Source organism: Hemitrygon akajei, chromosome 11 (assembly GCF_048418815.1).
Source record: "Hemitrygon akajei chromosome 11, sHemAka1.3, whole genome shotgun sequence".
Classification (NCBI taxonomy): domain Eukaryota; kingdom Metazoa; phylum Chordata; class Chondrichthyes; order Myliobatiformes; family Dasyatidae; genus Hemitrygon; species Hemitrygon akajei.
In genome coordinates, this window is record NC_133134.1 from 57,668,576 (window position 1) to 57,691,299 (window position 22,724).

At 38.4% G+C, this 22,724-nt stretch overlaps 1 protein-coding gene across 1 annotated transcript in view; it reads left to right on the top strand.

Annotated features, from left to right (window-relative positions):
* Positions 1–22,724, top strand: part of lmf1 (lipase maturation factor 1) — a 711,060-nt gene that overhangs the window by 520,869 nt on the left and 167,467 nt on the right. The window contains exon 6 of the mRNA XM_073060944.1: positions 9,965–10,132. Within this exon, the coding sequence (XP_072917045.1) occupies positions 9,965–10,132 (168 nt within the window). The remainder of the gene's footprint in view (positions 1–9,964; positions 10,133–22,724) is intronic.

A 22,724-nucleotide genomic window follows, 5' to 3' on the forward strand; every position in this document is an offset into this window, starting at 1 on the left:
GGCCTTGACACAGATGATGAAGCTGCAAAGAATCTTTCTGGCAGTCAGTTGAGCTGATATTAATTGTGATGTACGGGGAGTGGCATGTTGATTGGTGGGGAATGGGTTGATGCACTATTGAACCATAATAATCATAACTCCTGCATTAACAGCTTGAAGGGAGCTTGCTACACACATTTTTATTAGGATAATGATATATCCTTTTTCCAATCCACAGGAGCATAAATATGGCAGTGCAACACAGATTGAGCAGATTTTTAGTCTTTTGAAATTTACTTCTGTTTTTAATCTGGCCAAACTGGATTTTCACTTGCAAACAGTTGTTAATTAATCTTTAATATAAAACTGCATTTTTTGTATTGCTAATTAATCCAGGTCATTTGTCAATTAGAACTCAAAGCAAGCTAATATTTGTACTTCAGCCTTAGGTTTGGATGAGGGGAGGGTTACTTTTTGTGAAATGTATTGCTAAGATATTATGTGTCAGCTAATTACAAAGAATCTGCAGAATATTAAAGGAATGGTTTTACAATTGTAGGTCAAGCAACAATTTGATTTTTATTTTACCTTTGAGATCCTATTCCAGTTCGATATGATAGCCAGATGTTCCTGTTTAAATCACATGATTGCAGAACATCCGCATGGTAGCAGAAACTTACAGCCTTTAGGGAGTTTTGAGATGTACAGAATTAATCTTTAGTTTGCCAGAAGGACACTTCTGTGAGAAAACATTGGATGGGGACTCATTGAAAAAGTACACTATCTTCTTGTAAGATCAGTGCAAGTTCTGTCTCCTTAGAAGCTCTCAATGCACGTAATTTTTAGAAGTGTTTTTTAATTACATTAGTTAACACCAAGACAATCATCCCTAAAATATGGTCATTTGTCAAAAGTATGTGTACCCAAATATAGCAGCAATACTATTACTAAACAGACCTCTTGGAAAACCAAAGGAAGTTGAGGGCCAATACTTAAGGCACTTCTGGAAGAGGCTTCTTACCTTTCTCTGGAACTGTCTTATTGTTTAAAGTTCTGCTTCCTTTTGTCCTTTTGTACTGAAAGTATCAAGTCATGATTTAAAAAATTCTGTGTAAAGATTTCTACCATTTCAACTAGTTGTTCAGAGAATCAAGAGACACTGTATATTTAAAGCACTGATTCAGATTCACTTATTTATCATAAGTACATTGAAACACACAGAAAAAAACAACACAGTCTAAGGATTTGCTGGGGGCAGCCATGCATTCTGGCACCAACATAGCATGCCTACAATATTCAACAGTACAACAGCAACAGAACAACAGTGAAGTAAGCCTGTTTCAACTCACACAAAGAGATAGCGGTTGAACCCCAGGACAGGCCAGGTCTCCAACCTCCTTTGTACTCTCAGACTCTCAGGTATCGGCCTCCAGTATCCCAAGTTGACTTGCAGACCCAGGGCTTCAGCTACTAGTCCTCAACTTTTGGACTTCCGATGGACTTGCAGCTTCAGTCTTTCATATCAACCCCTACACTTGCCGATAATGGGATCCTGAAATGTAGGCCTTGGACTCCAGGACCACCAACTCAGATACCTAGGGGTTACTGGTCCTCGTACTTCCTGCCCGCGCAGACGTTCAATCCTGCTGATCACACAGGGGACTCAGTTACCTCGGGTCTTGGGGGTATCAACCCTTGTCCACAGTGCTTACCGGCCGGACATCTGTATGTGGATGACCTTTGTCCATATTCTTGCTGGTCTGCAAATGCGGAGTGCAGAGTGGACCCAGGTCTCCAGCCTGACTTATAACTACCCATTTCCTTGTCCCTTAGCACTAATCTGACCCCTAACTCCTCTAAACCAACTGTACGACCCTAAAAGCAAGCAAGTCTGAGCCACAAACTTGATGCATGCTGTAGTTTCACGCCATTTTGACTAGACTGGACCAGCACTTCAGCTCTACAGGTAAAATGTGGAGAAAAAGAACAGTAAATATTGCAAGGATAGAGAATATGAAGAATGCAGATAATAGGAAAAATCAAAAGCTGCTTCACCGTTCAATAACATCATGACTGTTCCATGCATCATCTCAGCTCCATCTACCTGCCTTTTCCCCATAACTACAATGAGTGTGTTTAGAAGTTATGTAGTAATGCTCATATGCCCATTGTTCTTGTATCTTTATTGAGTTATACTTTCCATATAGAATGCCAATTTTGCATAATAGAACTTCCTTTAAAGTTGGAGAAATTGTGGTTCGCAATATACTTTACAGCAACACGTACAACAAGCTGGAGGAACTCAGCAGGTCGGGCAGCATCCGTGGAAACGAGCAGTCAATGTTTCAGGCCAAGACCCTTCGTCAGGACTGTATATACTTTACAGGATGTCTGACAGCGTACAATGTGATGGGAAATCAACTGGAGTTCTCACATCATCATCTCAAACACAAATCTTACAGCATCTGCAACAGTGGCTTGCATTCACCAGTGCTATGGGTATTATAAAATAACCCAAGATGCTTCACAGGAAATTATCAAACAAACCAGATGAAATATCATGTAAAATATTAAAGAAGATGACCTACAGCTTGGTCAAAGCAATAGCTGTACTAGTGAGGGTCCAGGGAACAAATTCTACACTTGGCAGCAAAGAATTAACTTTGCCAACCAAAACGCCACCACAGGTGGGGTGACTGAATTCATTGAATAAGTGGCTAAAAGGAGAAAATCAGATATCCTGGAAGATCAGCTGCATGTATCACCAAACCCCACCTCCCTATGTCATCTCTTGTTCTGGAAATTAATGAACATTATCTTCACAGGTAGGTGTGTATGGTTATTACTCTGCCTAGAGGAGGTGACATATCTCCTGCTGGTCCAGACTGTGTTAATGACCTATCCAGAATTCACTTTCATAGGGGAGCTGCCAATCAAGTGTTGTATGGGGCTTCCATTTAATTTATTCTCTACTTCAATACTTCTAAAAAGTGCAAATGGCAAGTTATTTTTCTCAATAATTCTATTGCATTTTGCTTATGAAAATGCTGCCATAGAAAATAGAATTTCTACTGTCAATGAAGCAGTTCTACTCAGGTAGAAATAAACCTCAAAGAGTGGCTCTTTCCAAAGTATTTTAGCATATAGGTTACGTAAATAAAGCTGTAGCAACAGTGTTGGACTAACCCTATCATTATAAAATATATTACCTGATCTGCTTTCAGAAATAATGGGAGATCTGCTAATTTTCTTGAAACACAAAGTATTAATTTAAGTTTGTCCTCCAAATTTATTTGCCTGAACTACTGTCCCTTTAGTTAAGAGAGCAGGTATTACTCTAATAAAAGTAGTCAAATTTTTGATTGTCTTCTCCATCTTGTACTAAAAACCAGGCTTAAATGACACATATTCTCCATTCATTAAAAATTATTACATTCAACTTTATATTAAACTGATACAGTCCACGATTTTTAAACTTCCTACTACTTAGACACTTTCTTATAACTGATGGTCTATTCTTCACTTTTTCCTGATCGTACCAGTGAAGTTCAGCTCCAAACTGGAATCCATGAACCCTTTGCTTAATGGTATTGGTCCATCGCATAAAAAAGTTTGGGAACCCCTAGGCTAACTACTTATTTTCAAGAAATTGTTCATTGTTTTCAAATTGCCCCCTTCCATGTACACTTTCTCCTACCTCTTTCTTTGTGTCTAAGCACCACCAGTAATTCTATGTTCTCATCAGAAGAAATCTTTCCTGATTAAGATTCATTTGATATATCATTTAATTAAGATGATTGGTGGGATGTTATCTATGGGGTAGTAAAATAGAAGAAAATTATATAAATATTACATTGGCCAAGGCTTATAAGAAATATTGCTTTCAAAATTGATGGCAATATATTGGCTCTATACTGCTAAGTCTTTGCAACTTCCAAGAAATTGTTGTCTGAGGAAACCTGATCCTGAATCACACAATGGCCAAAATTTCATGGGAAGCTTTAGTGATGTGCTTTAGTGCATTGCCACATTATCAGATGCTAGATATATTCACAAGAAAGGTTCCTACTGTAAAGAGAAATTCAGTTAATTAAAGTCAGCTTTTCACACCAGCTTTTACTTGCCAATTTGTTTAGATTGTATTGCTAATTTCTAGGAAACTTAACATTATTTTTGGAAGTTGTATTAATAAGTACATTCAATTCCAATTCAAAGAAGTAGTCCATCCATAAATATTGTGCTGTGAGAAAATATTGGTCTTGTAGGAGTTAAAAAAACTATTCAAGACTGTGCAGCTGCTCCAAATTTAAGGGCATGTTATCTGAGAAGTACATTATTAAATAATGAGTTCCTACAGTATCTTGAGTTGAGTTTTTAATGTACTTGATCTACAGAGTGCAGGACACGTGCTTTGAAATGCATTAGCCACTAACATATGAAAACAATTACAATTTAGAAGCCTTCAATAACCTCAGGTACCTGCAATAACACATGGACTGCCCGTATTACACAAACCGATAACTTTGGAACATAGAGTACAAAAATGAATAATACATTTCAGGAAAATTCAAAATTAAGCACAACAGTTGAGTAAGGTTTTATAAAGTTGTACTGGAAGTGTAGGAAGCGTGTTTAAATATGACTGAAATTAGAGATGATGGGAAATGTTCATCTCTGACTATTGGCTGAATCACCATTATGTACTTGCAGTATGTTTTAACAAGCTCTCCAGCAACTGTTGGTATATATTTGCCACAGGAGGATCAGAGTACTTATCTATCAGACTCACTGTTTTAGGGTTGAAATAAGTATATCTATAGCAATTTGTTTCTCATGCATGACTTGCATAAATCACCTGACTACACATCATTGTTAACATATGAGTGAAGCAGTACAAAGTTTGAAAGTAAATTTTATTATCAAATTAGATGTATGTCACCATATACAACCCTGAGATTCATTTTCTTGTGGGCATACTCCATAATCTATAGAATTAATAACCATGACATAATCAATGAAAAACCACCCAAGTAGGACATTCACCATGAATGCAGAAGACAACAAACTGTGCAAATAAAAAAGAAGAAATAATAATAATAAATAAGTAATAAATATCAAGGACAATGGATGAAGATGCCTTGAAAGTGAGTCCATTGGTTGTAAGAGCATTTCAATGATGGGGCAAGTGAAGTTGAGTAAAATTATCCCCTTTGTTCAAGAGGTTGAAGGGTAGCAACTGTTCCTGAATCTGGTGATTTGAGTCCTGCAACTCTTGTACCTTTTTCCTGATGGCAGCTGCATGAAGATAGCATGTCCAGGGTGGTCCCTAATGATGAATGCTGCTTTTCTGTGACAGTGTTTCATGTAGATGTACTCAATGGTTGGGAGGTCTTTAACCTGTGATGGACTGTCTGTATGCACTACTTTTTGTTGGATATTTCATTCAAGGGCATTGGTGTTTCTGTACCAGGCTGTGATGTAGCCAGTCATTATACTCCCACTACACAACTATAGAGGTTTGTCAAAGTTTTAGATGTCATGCCGAATCTCTTCAAACTCTTAAGGTAGTAGAGGTGCTGTCATGCTTTTTTTGTAATTGCACTTTTGTGTTGAGCCCAGGACAGGTCCTCCAAATTAATAATACCTCAGAATTTCATGTTGCTAACCCTCTCCACCTCTGATCCTCCGGTGAGGACTGGCTCATGGACCTCTGATTTCCTTCCCGTAAAGTCTATAATCAGCTCTTTGATTTTGTGGACTTTGAGTAAGAGATTGTTATGACACCACTCAATCTCCTTCCTATATACTGATTCATCATTACCTTTGATTCAGCCTATGACAGTGATGTCAGGAGCAAACTTGAATATGGCATTGGAGCTGTTCTTAGGCACACAGTCATAAGTGTAAAGTGAATCAAGCAAAGAGCTAAGCCCAAAGCCTTGTGTTGCACCTGTAGTGATGGAGATCACAGTGGAGATGTTGCTGCCAGTCTGAACTGATTAGGGTCTGCAAATGAAGAAATCAAGAATCCAATTGCACAAGGTGGTGTTGGAGCTTATTGATCAGTTTTGAGGGAATGCTGGTATTCAGTGCTGAGCTATAGTCAATAAAGAGCATCCTGATGTATGCATCTTTGCTGTCCAAATGTTCCAGGGTTGAGTGAAGAGCTAATGAGATGGCATCTGCTGTGGACCTGTTACTCCATTAGGTAGATTGGAGTGGATCTAAGTCGCTTTTCAGGCAGGAGTTGATTTATGCCATCACTAATCTCTCAAAACACTACATCACTGTGGATGTAAGTGCTTTTGGGTGATATACATTGAGGCAGGTCACCAGGCTCTTCTTGGGCATTGGTATAATTGAAGCCTGCTTGAAGCAGGTGGGTACCACACACTGCCAAAGTGAGAGGTTAAAGAACTCAGTGAATGCACAGGCCAGTTGGTCTGTCCAGGTGTTTAGTACTTGGCCAGGAACCCCTCTGGGCCAGATGCTATGTACCTTTCTCCCATCTCTTACCTGTCCACCTACTTGAAAAATTTGACTGATGGTTTTCCGTTGAGCAATGAACAGTAACATCAGCCCATAGGTATGTAGTAGTGTCCTTATTTGTTTATTTTGACAGTAACTTACTGTTTGCATTTTGCAAATTACTAGGTGTGACACATGTTTATAGAATCAAAGAGTTTAGGATGAGTGTTGAATACATGTAATTGAGATTGATCAGTGAGAGATACTATTGGACTGCAGGTGAAAAGTGATTTCTACTGCTTTTGTTTTCCACTCTTCAACTAAGTCAGAGCTGGGCTTACTAAAGGCTTTTAGAATTTCAATATGGGGATCTCTTTAAAATATTTCAAACCTTATTTAGGTTTGGAAGACTCCTTTTCCCAACTTCCAGAAGAGTCATACTTTTTCAGTAGTGCAAACACTCTCTTATCAGAAACATGCTCAGTAACCAACAATTAAAACAGTCAGTTTATGTCACAGGCAATTTGGATTATTTCCAGAGGCTTCAGTTTGGAATTTGAATGGAAATGTTTTCATCTGAGAAGAAGAGAATTCAAAAACTAATTAATTCTGGGATAAATTGCATATTCCATGTTTCAGTAGTTCAACTGAACATGTTATTTTTATGCATACTGTAGATGCATGGCTGGACTTTTCAAAATATAAGATCACCAAAACAGAAAGTTTTTGATCATGGAGAGTAACTATATTGATGGCAGATCTGGCAGTTGTTACTTAATTCTACCAGTTATAATTGTGGCTATCCCTGACTTCGAGATGATGGTAGGCATGGTAGGAAGTTCCAGACTTTCAACTTAATGGTAATTGAGGGATAGCTGTATAATTCAATTCAGGAAGATATGTGATTACAGCACGAGTTAGAAGTGATGGTGTTCCAGTATATCTCTACTCTTGTACTTCGAGAATTTATTTGATAAAAAAGAGTAGAAAGAAAGGAGCATTATTTTGAATCCTACAACTGCAACACCACTAATCTACTATTCACAAGACAATTTTTATTAGATTCTCAAAAGCAAGGTTATTATTCAAAAACTACCCTAATGTTCAGAAACAAACATTTTCCTGCTTATATACTTCCAATTTTAAAGCCTTTTGAACATTCTCTGCTTGCTAAATCTAGAACATGGCTCAATAAACATAAATTAAGATTTTTTAATGTTTAGTTGAAGGAATTGGTGCCTATAAATTGAAGCATCACAGTAAGTGAAAGCTGGCTGTGTCTGATACCACAGAAACCTTGAGTTGCTTTCCCTCAGGAAATGACTTGAGAAGTCTTTCAAACACATCTGCCTTGCTGACCTGGGAAGTAATAATTCTGTGACCCTTACCCAAAGCAGTTGGTGAACTTCTAGCCATAGCAGGCTGCTTCCTGCATTGGTCTTGGAAGAGGAAGGAAGGATGCGGTAGTATCCCCGGGGGGGAATAAGTACTCTCTTAATATGAATACAAGAACTAGTTTATTAAATCCAGGTTGTACAAAGATTATTATCAGTCTTGTTTATTGGCAATGCGGATGTGTTTTTGTCAAACTGCTTGTGAAGAAGTAAATGTTGGAAATAAACAAGCTTAAAAATATGTTGTGCAAATACTTCTGATGTCTTCTGTCACTTCTCAAATTATGTGAAAGTCATTCTTCAGTTACTTGAATTCTATTTGTATTCATGTCAGCTGGCTACTCAAAAAACATCAATAACCTTAAATTAATTTAGTTTTTGTCCAGATGTTTTGCATGTGCTGTGAGACTGAACATGACTCGTTTACGTGATCCTGTGTTTTTGTAACACTCTGCTCCTATTTGTAAACCAAAGCCAATGATTCTCCTCTTCCCCCATTCCAATTCTGTGCTGTGCAATTAACTTTCTCATCATTTAATTTCTGTGTATGGATAAAAGACTGATGGAAATATATAATTATGTTCACATGGTATTATCTATAAACAAGTTACAATGGTGTTCTTAATTCAGTAATTCCTATCTGACCATTTCTCCTAGTATAGAAACAGAATAAAAGAATACTGAACAAACAACAAATTCTGTGGTGTGGCTATTCTCCTTTCAAAGTCTGTCCTGGATATTGCAGCTTCCTTCCTTCCATTGTTCACTTTCATCTGTTCCCAGATGATTAGTTCCAGATCTCTTCAGAGTTCTAGAACCAATCCTTGGAGTTAGAACATAGTATGGCTCAGTGTCCCATGATGTTGTGCCAACCAACGTAAATCTACACCTTGAGCAATCTTCCTTCCCTTCCCACACAGCCCATAACCCTCCATTTTTCTTACATCCATATTTCTATCTAATCCATATGTCTGGTTGACAAACAACCCTATTGTATCAGCCTCGTCCATGGCAGTACATTCCAGACACTCACCGCCTTCTCTGTTAAAAAGCCTACCCTTGACATCCTCTGCTCATCTTAAATGCATATCCGGTAAATTTCTTCTCCCTCTGCCTTCAGTTCTCATCATACTAAGCAAACAAAACACAGTGGGCATACAGCCATTTCTGTTCACTTTTGTGGTCAACACACTTATCATGCTGTGGCCCTTTTAATGCATGATTTGCAAAGCTCTCAACTCAAGTGCTGGCAGTGTCTCCCCATTCCTTAAATCAAGTAATTTATAACATGTTACAACTGCTTCCAGAAGTCTAAGAAAAGTGATCAGGACCTTGAAATTTGATTATAAAATGCCATTTTCTCTCATGTTCTGCAGCTGAAGATTAACTTGGAATAAATTAGGTTTGAAATGATTTTTGGGTTGAATCATGCTAATAACAAAGTTTAGCTGGACAATATTTGGTCCTTTGCAAACCAACACAACTTATGCCTTGAACCCACAAATTGATGTTATTTCCATGCAATACTTCTTTTGGAGAAGATCTTGGGATGTGTTTTCCCGGGAATGACACACCCATTGCACACTCCCAGCACAGTGAAGTCGTGTTCTCACAGCATCTAATAGGAATAAGTGCTAGTAAGTGAAATAGTATCCTAATCCTTTGGCTTCTCTACCATTCACTAAACCACCCAACAGCACTATCTCACTGGCCCGACTACATGAATTCATATAGTGTGCCCACAATTCCTCACCCTTGACTCTGCTGCCATGACAAGCTTCCCCACTCTACTCCACTTCATGTTGAACTAACTGTTCCTCCCCTTCTTCAGCACAACCCCACATCCACCATAGCCAGAAATAACAAACTTCCCTCCTCCCAAACCCTTAAAGATGCACAAGGTTTTTTAATCACTGAAATTTCTATGAGTGGGTATGTTTATATTTTAAATTAAGAGGAAAAAAGGGCCAGATGATATGAAAAGGAGCATTGTTCATAGCATTTCATCATGAATGATAACACATTTCATAATTCTTTCTATTATCAAGGGCTTGAATATGTGAGTTGAAACTAGTTTGCTTAGCCCTATTACTTACCAACTTTAATTTTGTAATTTATTTTAGACTCAACCTGTACCTAATCCAATTGCATATTACATGCATCGATCTCCATGGTGGTTCCACAGCTTTGAAGTTCTGGTCAACCATTTCATTGAGCTCATTGTTCCATTTTTCCTACTTCTGGGACGCCGGATGTGTATCATCCATGGAATTCTGCAGATCTTTTTCCAGGTAGGATTGGATTCTTCAATAATTCAGTTCCTCGTGGATATTTCTTTAAAGGTCTTCAGAGAAAGAACAATTAAGATCAAAAGTGTTTGATTCATCTAATTACTGACCTACTGTGCTAATTGCCTTCTAAATTCATCAGTTTCTTTTCTGGTATTAGTTTCCAGTTTTTAATTGTCTCTGATTAAGTAGCAACACGTGTTGGTTTACATCATAGATGATACAGCAGAAAAATCAGCAACTTATCTCAACCAATATTTTCTCATGTTAAAGCTCCATTCATGATTTCTCCAAATCTCTTTTAATCTTAGACATTTTATCACTCTTTCTTTCTCATCTGAATGTCCTTTAATCTAAAATGTTCACACTGACTACTCAAGATACATATTTAAGGTAGATGTTTTGATTCCTATATTTATGCCCAAAGGATTTGGATCCTGCAGGTGGAAACAATTCCTTTGTTGTACTTTTAATTAAAGAACATCATCAAAGTTCCCTTTGATCTCTTTTGTAGAGAAGAATGTATAGCTCAGTATTTTGATTTTGCACATATTGGTAGTTTGCTATCCAATAATAACTCATAAATAATAACTCATCTCCTTCTACCTTAGGCCATGAACATATCAATCACCCCCAATGAGTTAATAACTTCAAACTTTCTGCATAATCACTCAAAGAGTTGAACTGCATCTGCATGTAACGAGAGCTGTATAACTCATCTCCTTCTACCTTAGGCCATGAACTTGTCAATCACCCATGCTGTGGACACTTTCTGGAGGTCCAAGATCCATATGCTCCACGACCGCTGGACTAAGTGTGTAAATGTAGGAGGGGACTATGTTGAAAAATAAATGTCCTAGGTTTTCTAAAGTTGACTCCTTCTACCTTAGGCCACAAACTTATCAATCACCCCTCGTACAGCACTGGACTAGATTTACCCCTTAACCTCAGCAGTTGTTACTTTTACATCAAGTCTACCAAATGCAAAGGAGAAAAACATTTCCCTCTTTCTGCCTTCTGCTGCACCCAGCATTTTGGAGGCAAGGATGCCCAAAGGCCGAATGAGTCAAATTCCATCAGAGTTTCCATACCAGAAATTTCTGCTTTTCCCTGTGTTCCATTCTTATATTTCAGGATTGATTACTTGTCATTCCTGTAGTCAAATATTTTTACTATGAAAAGTGCTATTTTCAAATAAAATACCAAATTTGCAATCAGCCCTTGCTGCAATAAATGTGTTTGGGATATGTGAACTGATTTCATTAGAATTTCTAGTGCACTTAAATGAATGCTCTGGTTTAAAAGTTCAACGTAAGTTTATTATCAAAGTATAGTACATATATGTCACCACATACAACCCTGAGATTCATGTTCTTGTGGATTCATTCTCAATAAATCCAATAACCATAATAGAATCAATGAAAGATCGCACCATGTGCAAATACAAAAAGAAAGAAAAAGAAAATAATAATAATGCTAGATAAATAAGCAATAAATATCAAGAGCATGAGACACAGTCCTTGAAAGCGAGTCCATAGGTTGCGAGAACAGTTAAGCGATGGGGCAAGTGAAGTTGAGTGAAGTCATCCCCTTTGGTTCAAGAGCTTGATGATTGAGGGGTCATAACTTATCCTGAAACTGATGGTGTGAGTTATGAGGCTCCTGTATCTTCTTCCTGATGGCAGTAGTGAGCATGAGCTGGGTGCTCAGGTTTGGTATTGCATCACGGTGCTAATGACTGTTTTGGTTCTGAGCCCCTTGCTGTACATTTTGGCTGTGGCCTAAGGGAAAGCATGTAATTGTTGTATACATTTAGGGTCTGTAATAGTTCAATGTCTGGCCCTGGGTGAAGGGGGATATTAGGTATAGAAATAAGATCTGGCTCAGGTGGAATTCAGAACTCCTTTTGGAGTCTTGATGAATCCAGGGGATTAGTTGAGAAATTGAAGTTGAGATTGGGAATAAGATTGAGTCTCAACGATTGAAAGATTTAAAATGATACATCTTAGAGGGTTCCTATTGCAGCACTGTGCTATGGATGCATGCATGTCCAAACAGTTCCCAGTGATGGTTGTTTCTGGTTGCAGTGGCCTGGGTCTCCCTACATTTCTCTGAAAGAAATGTTACATGAGAGATGACAGCAGCTAATGAGCACCTGATGAGGAAATTACTTCAGAGATACAAGGTTGATTGAGTCAAAAAATGCATGATCAAATTTCTTGAGTGACACAAAATGACCTGGAACTTGTCATTATTGTATTTTGCTCTAAGAAAGATCTGTTTTCAATTGCACAATTGTGGAAAAAAATAACAGCGAAGGAGATTGAATTTCTAGGCAGCTGAATTTAGTAGCCAAATACGAATTCCATAAAAATGAAACAGAGTACAATCTTGTGGGGAAAATAGCCCTCAATCAAATATTGCATGCATAAAGATCCTGAATGATGTGATTCTGTGCTCAGTTCAGAAACCCTTTATATAATGTAGTACAATACGATAATCCAATCAGATCTATTAATCTTGCTCTTAAGAGCTCAATTTGGTTCTTAAAATCAGTTCCTTTCATGGAGAGTATTCCAGGTCCACTCTTCAGATCCACTTTGCTGTTTATAAGCTAATTTGAATCTCATTCCTGAATAGCCTGGTGTTAATTTTCAGTTTTTGTCTCCTTGTTCTCAATTTACCCTTCGTTACATTTCAGTAGAGATAACTAACCTATCAATTTCCTTTAAATAGTTTTAAATGTCTTAATCAAATTAACCATGAACCTATACTCAAGGGAATACATGTCAAGTATATTATTTCCATCAATAGTTCTGAATAGTGAGCTTATCATGTTGCATACAACAATATTTTGTGACAATTATGAGAGATCTTACAGATCTGAACTTGCATTACACAGCTGTGTGAAGGAGTGTATTCTAACAGTCTGGGTGAGAAGATCGCCATACCAATTAGCTGTGCCGTGATCTTTCGTGTAACATTATTCAGACAATGAAAGAAACACACCAGTCTCCATGTCCAAATTCCCAATAAATACTCCCATTTTCTCACAGATCTGTCCCACATGTACTAATTGGTGCAATGTAATCTCATTGCTTTCATGTTCAGGCTGCTGCTGTGCTTTTCAACAATTTAGAAAATTCAGTAAAACATTTGGTAACTGCAGGCAAATGAATAGCAACACACAGAAAAAGCTGGTGGAATGCCACAGACCAGGCAGCATCTATAGGAAGAAGTACAGTCCACGTTTCAGGCCGAGGCCCTTCGTCAGGATTGAGTCCTGATAAAGGGTCTCAGCCCGAAACATCAACTGTACTTCGTCCTATAGATGCTGCCTGGCCTGCTGCGTTCCACCAGCTTTTTGTGTGTGTTGCTTGAATTTCCAGCATCTGCAGATTTCCTCCTGTTTGCCCGCAAATAAATCCCTGCTTTTACACTGCCGTTATATTCACTGTTGTGTGGAATATAATAAAGCCTCACATCTAAGGCAGGAATATCCACTGAAGTGTAAAGCTATTTTGTGTGTGAACCATGTGACAGGAGATTATTAACCATGGAATATAAAATGGAAAATGCTGCAAGCACTCAGCAAGTCAAGCAGCTTCTGGCAGGAGAGAAACAGTTAATGTTTCAATTCTGACAGCTTGTTAGAACTAGAAAAATGAGAAAAAACAAGTTAGCTTTCAATGGGAGAAGGTGAAGGAGGAATAAATAGGTAGAGCAAAGGAATTATCTTGAATGTGTAATCTTTACTAATAAGGGTAAATCCAAATGGGAGCATTTGTCAGCATATTAAGCTTGTCTATCTGTGAGACCTTGGCACATGATCAGTAACCAGACTATATGAATAGAGTAAGAAAAACTGAGCAAAACTGATGAGAAGCAGAAATAACATGTTCTAATACAGACAGAAAGACAATTCAGCATTGAGTCCTATAGGCTGCAATGTGCTCAAATGAATGAAGGGGTGCTGGTCTTCTAACTGAATCTTGTAACAGTGCAAGGAGCTGTAGACAGAAATGTTAGAGTGTTGATAGAATGGCAAATCAATGTTTACAGTAAGTTTGGGGATCTTCTGCAGACTGAGTACAGGTACTTGGCAAAGAAAGTTCTTTACATTTCTTGCAGTTTAATTCAGTTAATTTAAATGTAAATATAATTTAAATGTATTTGGATTCAAAAAATGTGTGTTTTTATTGTTTGACAAATGTCTAATTTTTTAGTACTTTCTGATATGGTTTAATTTTGCTAGCTTTTGAATGTTTGCAAATGCCTAGAAGTGTGATTTTATTGCTGTCTTTGATTTCAGTGTGATACGTAATTGGAAGGCATTGCATTATGTAAGGTCTCACTGATGAGGGAGGACTCAACTTCATTCAGGAAATTCTAACCACAGGTTCTGCTTAACTTAAGAGCCAGTTTAATGGATAGGCAAGTAGCACAGTGGAACCTCACAATTCTTGTGTTAATGGACGACCTAAACTTGATACTTTTATCCAAAGGTTTTCAAAGTTTACAACTATTTTTGAAATTGGATTTTTAGAATGCTCTTTAGGGTGGTGCTGCTCATCAGTCATCGTTTTTTTCCCCATTGTTTTTGTTTGACACACTATGTCTCCAAAACTGTCTGAGGATGTACACTACATTAGCACATTTTTACCATCCTTGTTCTAAGTCATAAGGTCGTGGATTCAAATACTACATTAGAATGTTAAGCACAAGTTTAGACTGATGCTTCAGTGCGGTACACCCTTTGTGCAAATCTAGTGCAGAGCTAAGTGTGTGCTGCACTGTCAGGACTCCTTTCTTTCCTCAGTTGTGGTGTTATACCTAGGTCTCTTCTCTGTCATGGGGATAATAGACACCATGGTGTGATTGAGAAAGATGTGCAATATCCTTATTTCTTGCTCCATTATCCAGCATTATTAAAACAAAGATAGTAGTTTGAAGTCAAAATAAACTGCAGGTGCTGGGATCTGGAACAAGAAAAATATAGATTGCTGGATCAGGCAGCATCTGTTGGAGGTAAGAGGTGTAGGTCGACATTTCAGGTCAAAACCTACCATCAGGGCTAAGAGGGATCATAAAAGGTTGAAATTATATAGTTATCTATAGATTCAGTATATCGAGGTACAAAGGAAAGTGGATAGATAGAGCCTGGTACATTGATAGGTGATAAGTGTTATGAGATAATTAAAAAAACAACTGTCAGCTTCACATTGCTGTGTGTGTGGAAATTTGCAACCATCTGTGTATAAATTGTATTTTGTTTTTCCCTCTTTGCTACGCTGTCTACATATCAAAGATAATGTACTAAGAAGTCTTGAAGCGATGATTCAAGGCTCCTAGTAATATTAATGCACAGTAAATTATGAGTTTTAGAGCCATAAGAGCAATACAGCCCCTTCACCTACCAAATCAACACCAACCACCCATTTGCAATAACCCTACACTCATCCCATTTAGTTCTTCCCACATCCTATTATTTCCATCACCTACTATCCCAAACACCTTCACTCATCTACACACTAGGAACAGTGGCTAACTAATTGCACTAACCCACATGTCTTTGGCATTTCAAAAGAAGACTGGAGCAGCTGGAGGAAGCATTCACAGTCCCAGGGAGAACATTAAAACTCCACTTAAAGTTAGTTTGAACCCAGGTCGCTGGAAGTGTGAGGTAGCAACTCAATCAGTTGCATTATTGTGCTATCTTCTCCTTGTGTGATCTCTCCATGACTTAGTTGCTGTGACTTGCAAATCTTCAAGAGCAATAGACTAGTATCATCATATGTGCCCAGTTTATGCTGTTCTTCAATTGCTGCTGGTTATTTAGCAAGTAAAGTGCGAAAGACATCCAAATCTTACCCCATTAGGCACTTCCTGCCGCAAAAGCAAATCCCATATTGACCTCATCAGTCGCATTAGATCAGGTGGTGGAGAAGGAAATCATCCTTAATCCTGACGTACTGCTTAAGAACAAGACTTTAGAATACTGAAAAAAATAATTCAGGTACTTGTATTACTGTTCATCACCCTGTTAGTTTATTAATGTAGCTTCTGAGTGGATACTTTAGAAAGGGAATTGTCATTGAATGGATCAGTGATTAATATTGTTAATGTGCATTGGCAAAGTGCAGGAACTGTAATTTCATGAAACTTAACCTCAGTAATATAGCTCACACCTACAGTATTACTGATGAAAAGAAAATGACAAGGCTACTTTCGACAAACCTACCCTGGAGGAAATGACGCTTGTGCTATTCTTGGTATAAATTTTCCTTTCTCTGTTTGTTAAGTTTTACTGCAATGATCTTCAATTGACAGTGTAAAAATAATATAGGGTAGATAAATTGCACAGTTAAGAACAAATAAGAAAAACCTGCCTCTAATTAACTAATCAGAAGAGGGAAGGTGGGTAAATGAGAGGAACTTCAGTTCTACAGCTGTTCAGTAAGAAACTGATTGATCATTCAATACTGTTGTCTGAATTCTGTTTCAACCATCTAACTTTGCCTTAAGATAAAAAGCTACCCTTTTACATCTTGTGATTGCTAACAGACTTGGACTATATCTTAATTTTGATATTTTTTTCAGTTGCAAGGGGTAATTAACATTGTAATTAGAGAAACCAAAATCATAAAACAAACATTTAGTATTTCTGAAGCTTCAAACCTGGGGTTATGTATTTCATGATTCGAAGATGGACCTGGTAAGCAATTTGCTGATTTCTATCATTAGGAATATCTCACAGTAAATGCAGTGTAGCTTCTGAGAAATAACCTGTTGCTTAAGCTTCTTTCTTCTGCTTAAATCATTCAATATAACTTATTAAGAGATGAGGAAATCTGTGCTCATCTTTATAGTGAATCATTTACACCATATTCAGAGATATTGAACTTTTATGCCAGATAATACTGGGACTCTTACTGTCTCAAGTTTTGAGTTTTGACATGTTTTAATGAAGGAACAATACCAACATTTTTTTCAGAATCAGAATCAGCATGGGTCGTGAAATTTGTTTCCTCTGTTATATTCAGGTTACATAGGGAGCTAGTTTTCAAGAAAGGAGTTGGAAATCAAGGGGAAATTGATTTTGATGCTGTTTAAATCTATACAAAAAAACTTCTGTGAAGAAGTTGCAATTCCATTCTGAGACCAAGATGTCAAGTAAATTTTCTTGTGCAGTGAAGGGTACTAAAAAAAACTTGTTTGTGGTATAGATGGTTCTGTAAGTCATGGATTTATCCAATGGAAAGCTTCAGGGACAGTCAAAGTATAGAGATGCCAATGGAACATTTTTATTTCCTTGAAAATCAATGGGATAATTCTTGACAGCAGAGCATATCTGAAGGTTTGGCAGGCTTGACCATTTTATAAGGGCATTATCATTGCTTTAATAGAACAATGCATTCTGATCTAAAGCTACATTGTAATCCATAGATATATGTGTAACTGGAAGAAAATCGTATCATTTAAACACTGAGAATAGACACAGGTCTAATTAGCTGCTGGTTTAAAACTAGTGAGAAGTGTAGTGACTGCGGGTCTTCCTTGGGCGAACTCATCTCTGCAATCTGTTGTGCAACATTGGTCACGTGATAGAGCCACCCTGATGGCAAAGCCAGCAAAGTCTGATTCACACCTCAAATTTGAAAGGATGTAGGCACTTTCAGCTAAGTAGCTGCACATGGGGTTGATACTGTTTCAACTTTTTCTTGACTCAAATTGGATTTCATATATTTGTTTAACTTTTGCCAAGTTTAGAACAACCACACAAAAACAAAATTATGTGGCAGCACCAAGCCCCGTCTTAATTGAAAGATAATTTGGGCTGCTCAAAGAGTGCTAAAATATCATAAAATTGTTTCTACTAATAGACAGTTTCAGAGCTGGCATTGTTAATGTCAATAATATAAAGGCTATTCAAGATAATGTACTTGGGGTTCACCATGAGGATGGCTTAGGGCAGTTAGAGATTTGATCACCCTGAGAACAGGAATAGTAATATGTTTGTTTCATTGTAATTCATTTTTCTATAAGGAAGGGGTCAGCCATTCTCAGCAATAGCAGTCTTGCCTGTCCAATGACCTGATATTGGTGCTGTCCTGAGGAGGTGTCAACAGTGTTATCTTTTCGATGAGATTGTTAAATCAAGACCCCAATATTCCCTCAGTAAGACATTATTTACCCCCATGCCACTATTTTGAAGAAGAATAAGGGACATTACTGCAGTGTGCTTTCCAAAATCTATGTCCTAGCCACAGATATCAAATGATCTTATTGTTATGGAAACTTGGCTGCCAAGTTTCCTACATTACAACAGCAGATACACTGCAGGAAAATGTCATTGGCTTTGAAAGGCTGTGGGGCAATACGATGTCATGAAGCATGGGGCATAGGAAGAAACTAGGCCTATAATACGCTTTCTAGCTTGGGTCAACAGCTTCTCTACAACATGCTATTTTGGGGTCTTCTATGCTCACCAGATGAGACCTCAGTTAAAGACAGGAATAGAAGAAATAAACTCGAATGGTTGTTTCATTGGGAGAGACCTTTCACTGACTTTCTGGATGGTGAAAAGGAAAGAGGTAAAAAAGCAGACATTGCATATCCTGTAGTTGCATGGGACCCAAACATTCTTTCTGGGTGAAGCAACAATTCACATAGTTACAACATAGAAGAGTACAGTGCAGGAGCAGGTCATTCAACCATTATGACTGCACTGACCATGATGCTAATCTAAATTATCCCATTTGCCAATACAAAGTCTGTATCCATCTATTCTCTACCTGTGCATTTGTCTGTACAAATGATTCTTAATTATTGCTTTTATACCTAGTTCCACCATCTTCTCTGGCAACACATTACAGGTACCTACAAGTCCTTGTGTAAATGATTTGCCTCATACATTTCCTTTAAGCTTGCCAACCTCTCATCTTAAAGCTGTGCCTTTTGGTATTTAACTTTACAGCCTAGGAAGACAGTTTGATTACCTACCTTATCATAGACTCACATAATTTTATATACTTCTCTCAGGTTTCCCCTTAGCCTCTGATCTTCCAGAGAAAACATTCCAAGTTTGTCCAGCCTCTCTTTATTGCTAATACACCCAATCACATAACATTCTGGTGAACCCGTTTGGAACCCTCTCCAAAGCCTCCGCATCTTTCTCATGGTGTGGCAAACAGAACTGCACTTAGTACTCCAAATGTGGCCCATATTGTATACAGTTGCAACATGACTTGCCAGCCTTTGTACTCAGTACCACCCTGATGAAAGCAAACATGCTAGAAGCCTTGCAGGGAGCAATGAACTTGCACCACAAGATCTCTGTGGTACATCAGTGCTCCTTGAGGTCCTGCCATTTATTGTATACCTTCCTCTTGCATTTGATGTACCAAAAAGAAGCATCTCACACATACACAGATTAAACTCCATCTGCTATTTCTCTGCACAAATTCCCAGTTGACCTACAGCCTGCTGTATCATTTGACAACCTTCATTACTATCCACAATACTGCCAATCTTTGGGTTGTCTGCAAATAGATAATCAGGCACCAACATTTTCATCCATAATGTCTATACATAGAGCACTACAACCCACAATGTTGTGCTGAACTTATAACCTACTCTAATATCAATCTAACCCTTCCCTCTTATATAGACCTCCATTTTTCTATCATTTATGTGCTTGTCTAAGAGTTTCTTAAATGCCCCTAATGTATCTGACTCTACCACCTCTAGCAGGGCATTCCATGCACCCATCATTCTCTGTGTAAAAACTTACCCCTGACATCCCCCATACACTTTTCTTCCGATCACCTTTAAATTATGCATCCTTGTATTAGCCAATTCCGTTCTAGGAAAAAGTCTTTGGCTATACTCCCTCCTTACAACATGGACATGCCCAAGAATATCAACATACTGTCCCTAATCTGACCATTACCCATGTCCCTCTACTTGATGATTATAATCTACTGCACTGCATTTGGTGTTCACAATGTGGTCTCTTCTACAGTGGAGAAACAGAGCATAGAGTGGGTGATTGCTTTGGGGAACCCGTCTGCTCAGTCAGCAGATATGTCCCTGAGTTTCTGATTGCCTATCATATGGATTCACCATCCTACTCTCACTCTAACCTTTCAGTCTGTGACCTGCTGCACTGTTAGCCAAGGCCGACTACATGCTTAAGGAATAGGGCCATAACTTCCATCTAGGCATATTGCAGCCTACAGAATTCAGTATTAAATTCTGGAACTTTATTTGTGATCTTTATATATCACTGGCATACGTCATGAAATTTGTTGTTTTGTGGCAGCAGTACATTGCAATACATATTAATAAAAACTATAAATTACAATCAGAAGTGTATACAAAAATAAATTAAACAAATAGTGCAAAAAGAGAGGAAAAATACTGAGGTTGTGTTCATGGGTTCATTGTCCTCAAGATGACGGAAGGGAAGCTGTTCTTGAAACATTGAGTATGTGTCTTCAAGCTCCTGTACATTCATAGTAGTGGATGGATTTTAGAGTAAAAAACCTGTATGTATCCACTGTTGACCCAACGCATAATTGCTTCCATTGTTAATCTCTAGAAGTGGATGATTCCATGTCTTGATTGAGAAACCCATAAAATAGATTTAAAATTTAAAATACTATTTTTGCAATACAGTTCTGTGAGGATTCATTTGCTGTTCACAGTTCTTGCCCTAATGTTAAACAGATAACAGTATATTTAAATTCCCCTACTATAATAAAAACAGTTTAAAAGACTTAAGGAGCTGTCAGGCCCTCTTTCAGCTTTGCAGGAAAAGAATCCTATGTGTGATTTCAATGGTTCAGTGAACATAGAACGGTTGAACGTAGACATCTATAGCACATTACAGGCACTTTGGCCCACAATATTGTGCCGACCATGGAACCTACTCTAAAAACTGCCTAGAATTTCCCTACTGCATAACCCTTTATTTTTAAGCACCATGTGCCTACCTTAGAGTCTCTTAAAAGACCCTATTGTATCTACCTCCACCACCGTCGCTGGCAGTGCATTCCAAGTACCCACCACTCTCTGTGTGAAAAACATACTCCGACATCCCCTCTGTATCTACTTCAAGTACCTTAAAACTATACCTCTCATGTTAGCCATTTCAGCCCTGGGAAAAAAGCCTCTGACTATCCACATGATCAATGCCTCCCATCATCTTTTACACCTCTATTAGGTCACCTCTCATCCTCTGCCGCTCCACAGAGAAAAGGGCAAGTTCACTCAACCTATTTTCATAAGGCATACTGTCCAATCCAGGCAACATCCTTGTAAATCTCCTCTGCACCCTTTCTATAGTACCCACATCCTTCCTGTAGTGAGGTGACCAGAACTGATATTAAATGGTTCCATTTAATATTAGAGAATGTATACAGTGTACAACCTGACATTCTTGCTCTTCCACAAAATCAGAAGAGAACCCCAAAGGATGAATGACAGTAAAATGTTAGAACCCCAAAGCCCCCTCCCCCATGCACAAGCAGCAGCAAAGCATCAACCCTCCCTCCCCACTTATTTCAGCAGAAATCAGTCGCACCCACCACCCAAGCAATAGCAAAGCCCCCCAAAGGCAGACCATGTCTAACAAAAACTAATTGTTCATCTGACAATTCGACATGCCACAGGCTTTCTTTTGCCCTACCAGGGAACAGGGAAGTGTTGCCCTTTCCACAGTGAGAGGGGAGATCAGCAGAAGAAAACACTGATTACAATTTTACAATCTGCTATGTTGCTTTTATTCCAAGTTCTCTGACTTGAGAATGGGCAGCAAAGGAGGGAGGGAGGGTGGGGGAAGGGGGGGGGAGAGAGAAAGGGAGAAAGAAAAATACAGAGGCCTCAGACAGCCACATCTGCCGACCCAATGTTGCATTCCGACTCATGTGACGCCTCAGTCAGTGACACTGGAATGGTATTGGTTCGTCTATAGGGTCTCACCCCGAAGGCACGTGTCTTCCAGACCACATCCTGGAGGTACCTAAAGCAGCCAGTCGGTGAGCTCTGGAAGTGGGAACCATTGCCATAAAGAACCACGATTTTCAGTGCAGCTGTAGATCACGGACTCTGACAGAATCCCATCCACCTTGGATAGGAAAAAAGATACTTTAAAGGGAAGACATTAAGCTGGGTAAGGTGAGCTTGAAGAAGCTGCCCACTGACAGCATCTTAGCTCCGCCCCTAAGTCCCTAAGATTTTCCTACCATTTTAACATCTAGATTCTGAGAACAGGGGTAATTGCTTTTCCAAGAAGATAAAAAATTCTCAGCTATTCTTATCATTCATTACCATTGCTGAACTCACCCATCAATAACACAAGTAGTGGGTTCAAGGGTTGGGTGTGGTCTTCATTTATCAGAAATTCAATGGGACCAGTCACATGAATCCTGTGGGTGTTACTACAGATCAGGATTGAGTACCTTGTGTCAAGTAATTCACATACTGACACCTGAAAGCCTTTCTACCTTTCACAAGACACATGTAGGGAACATACTGCAGTAATCTCCACTTTCTCAGCGGAGTGCAGCTCCAGCAACTCGCAAAAGACTCC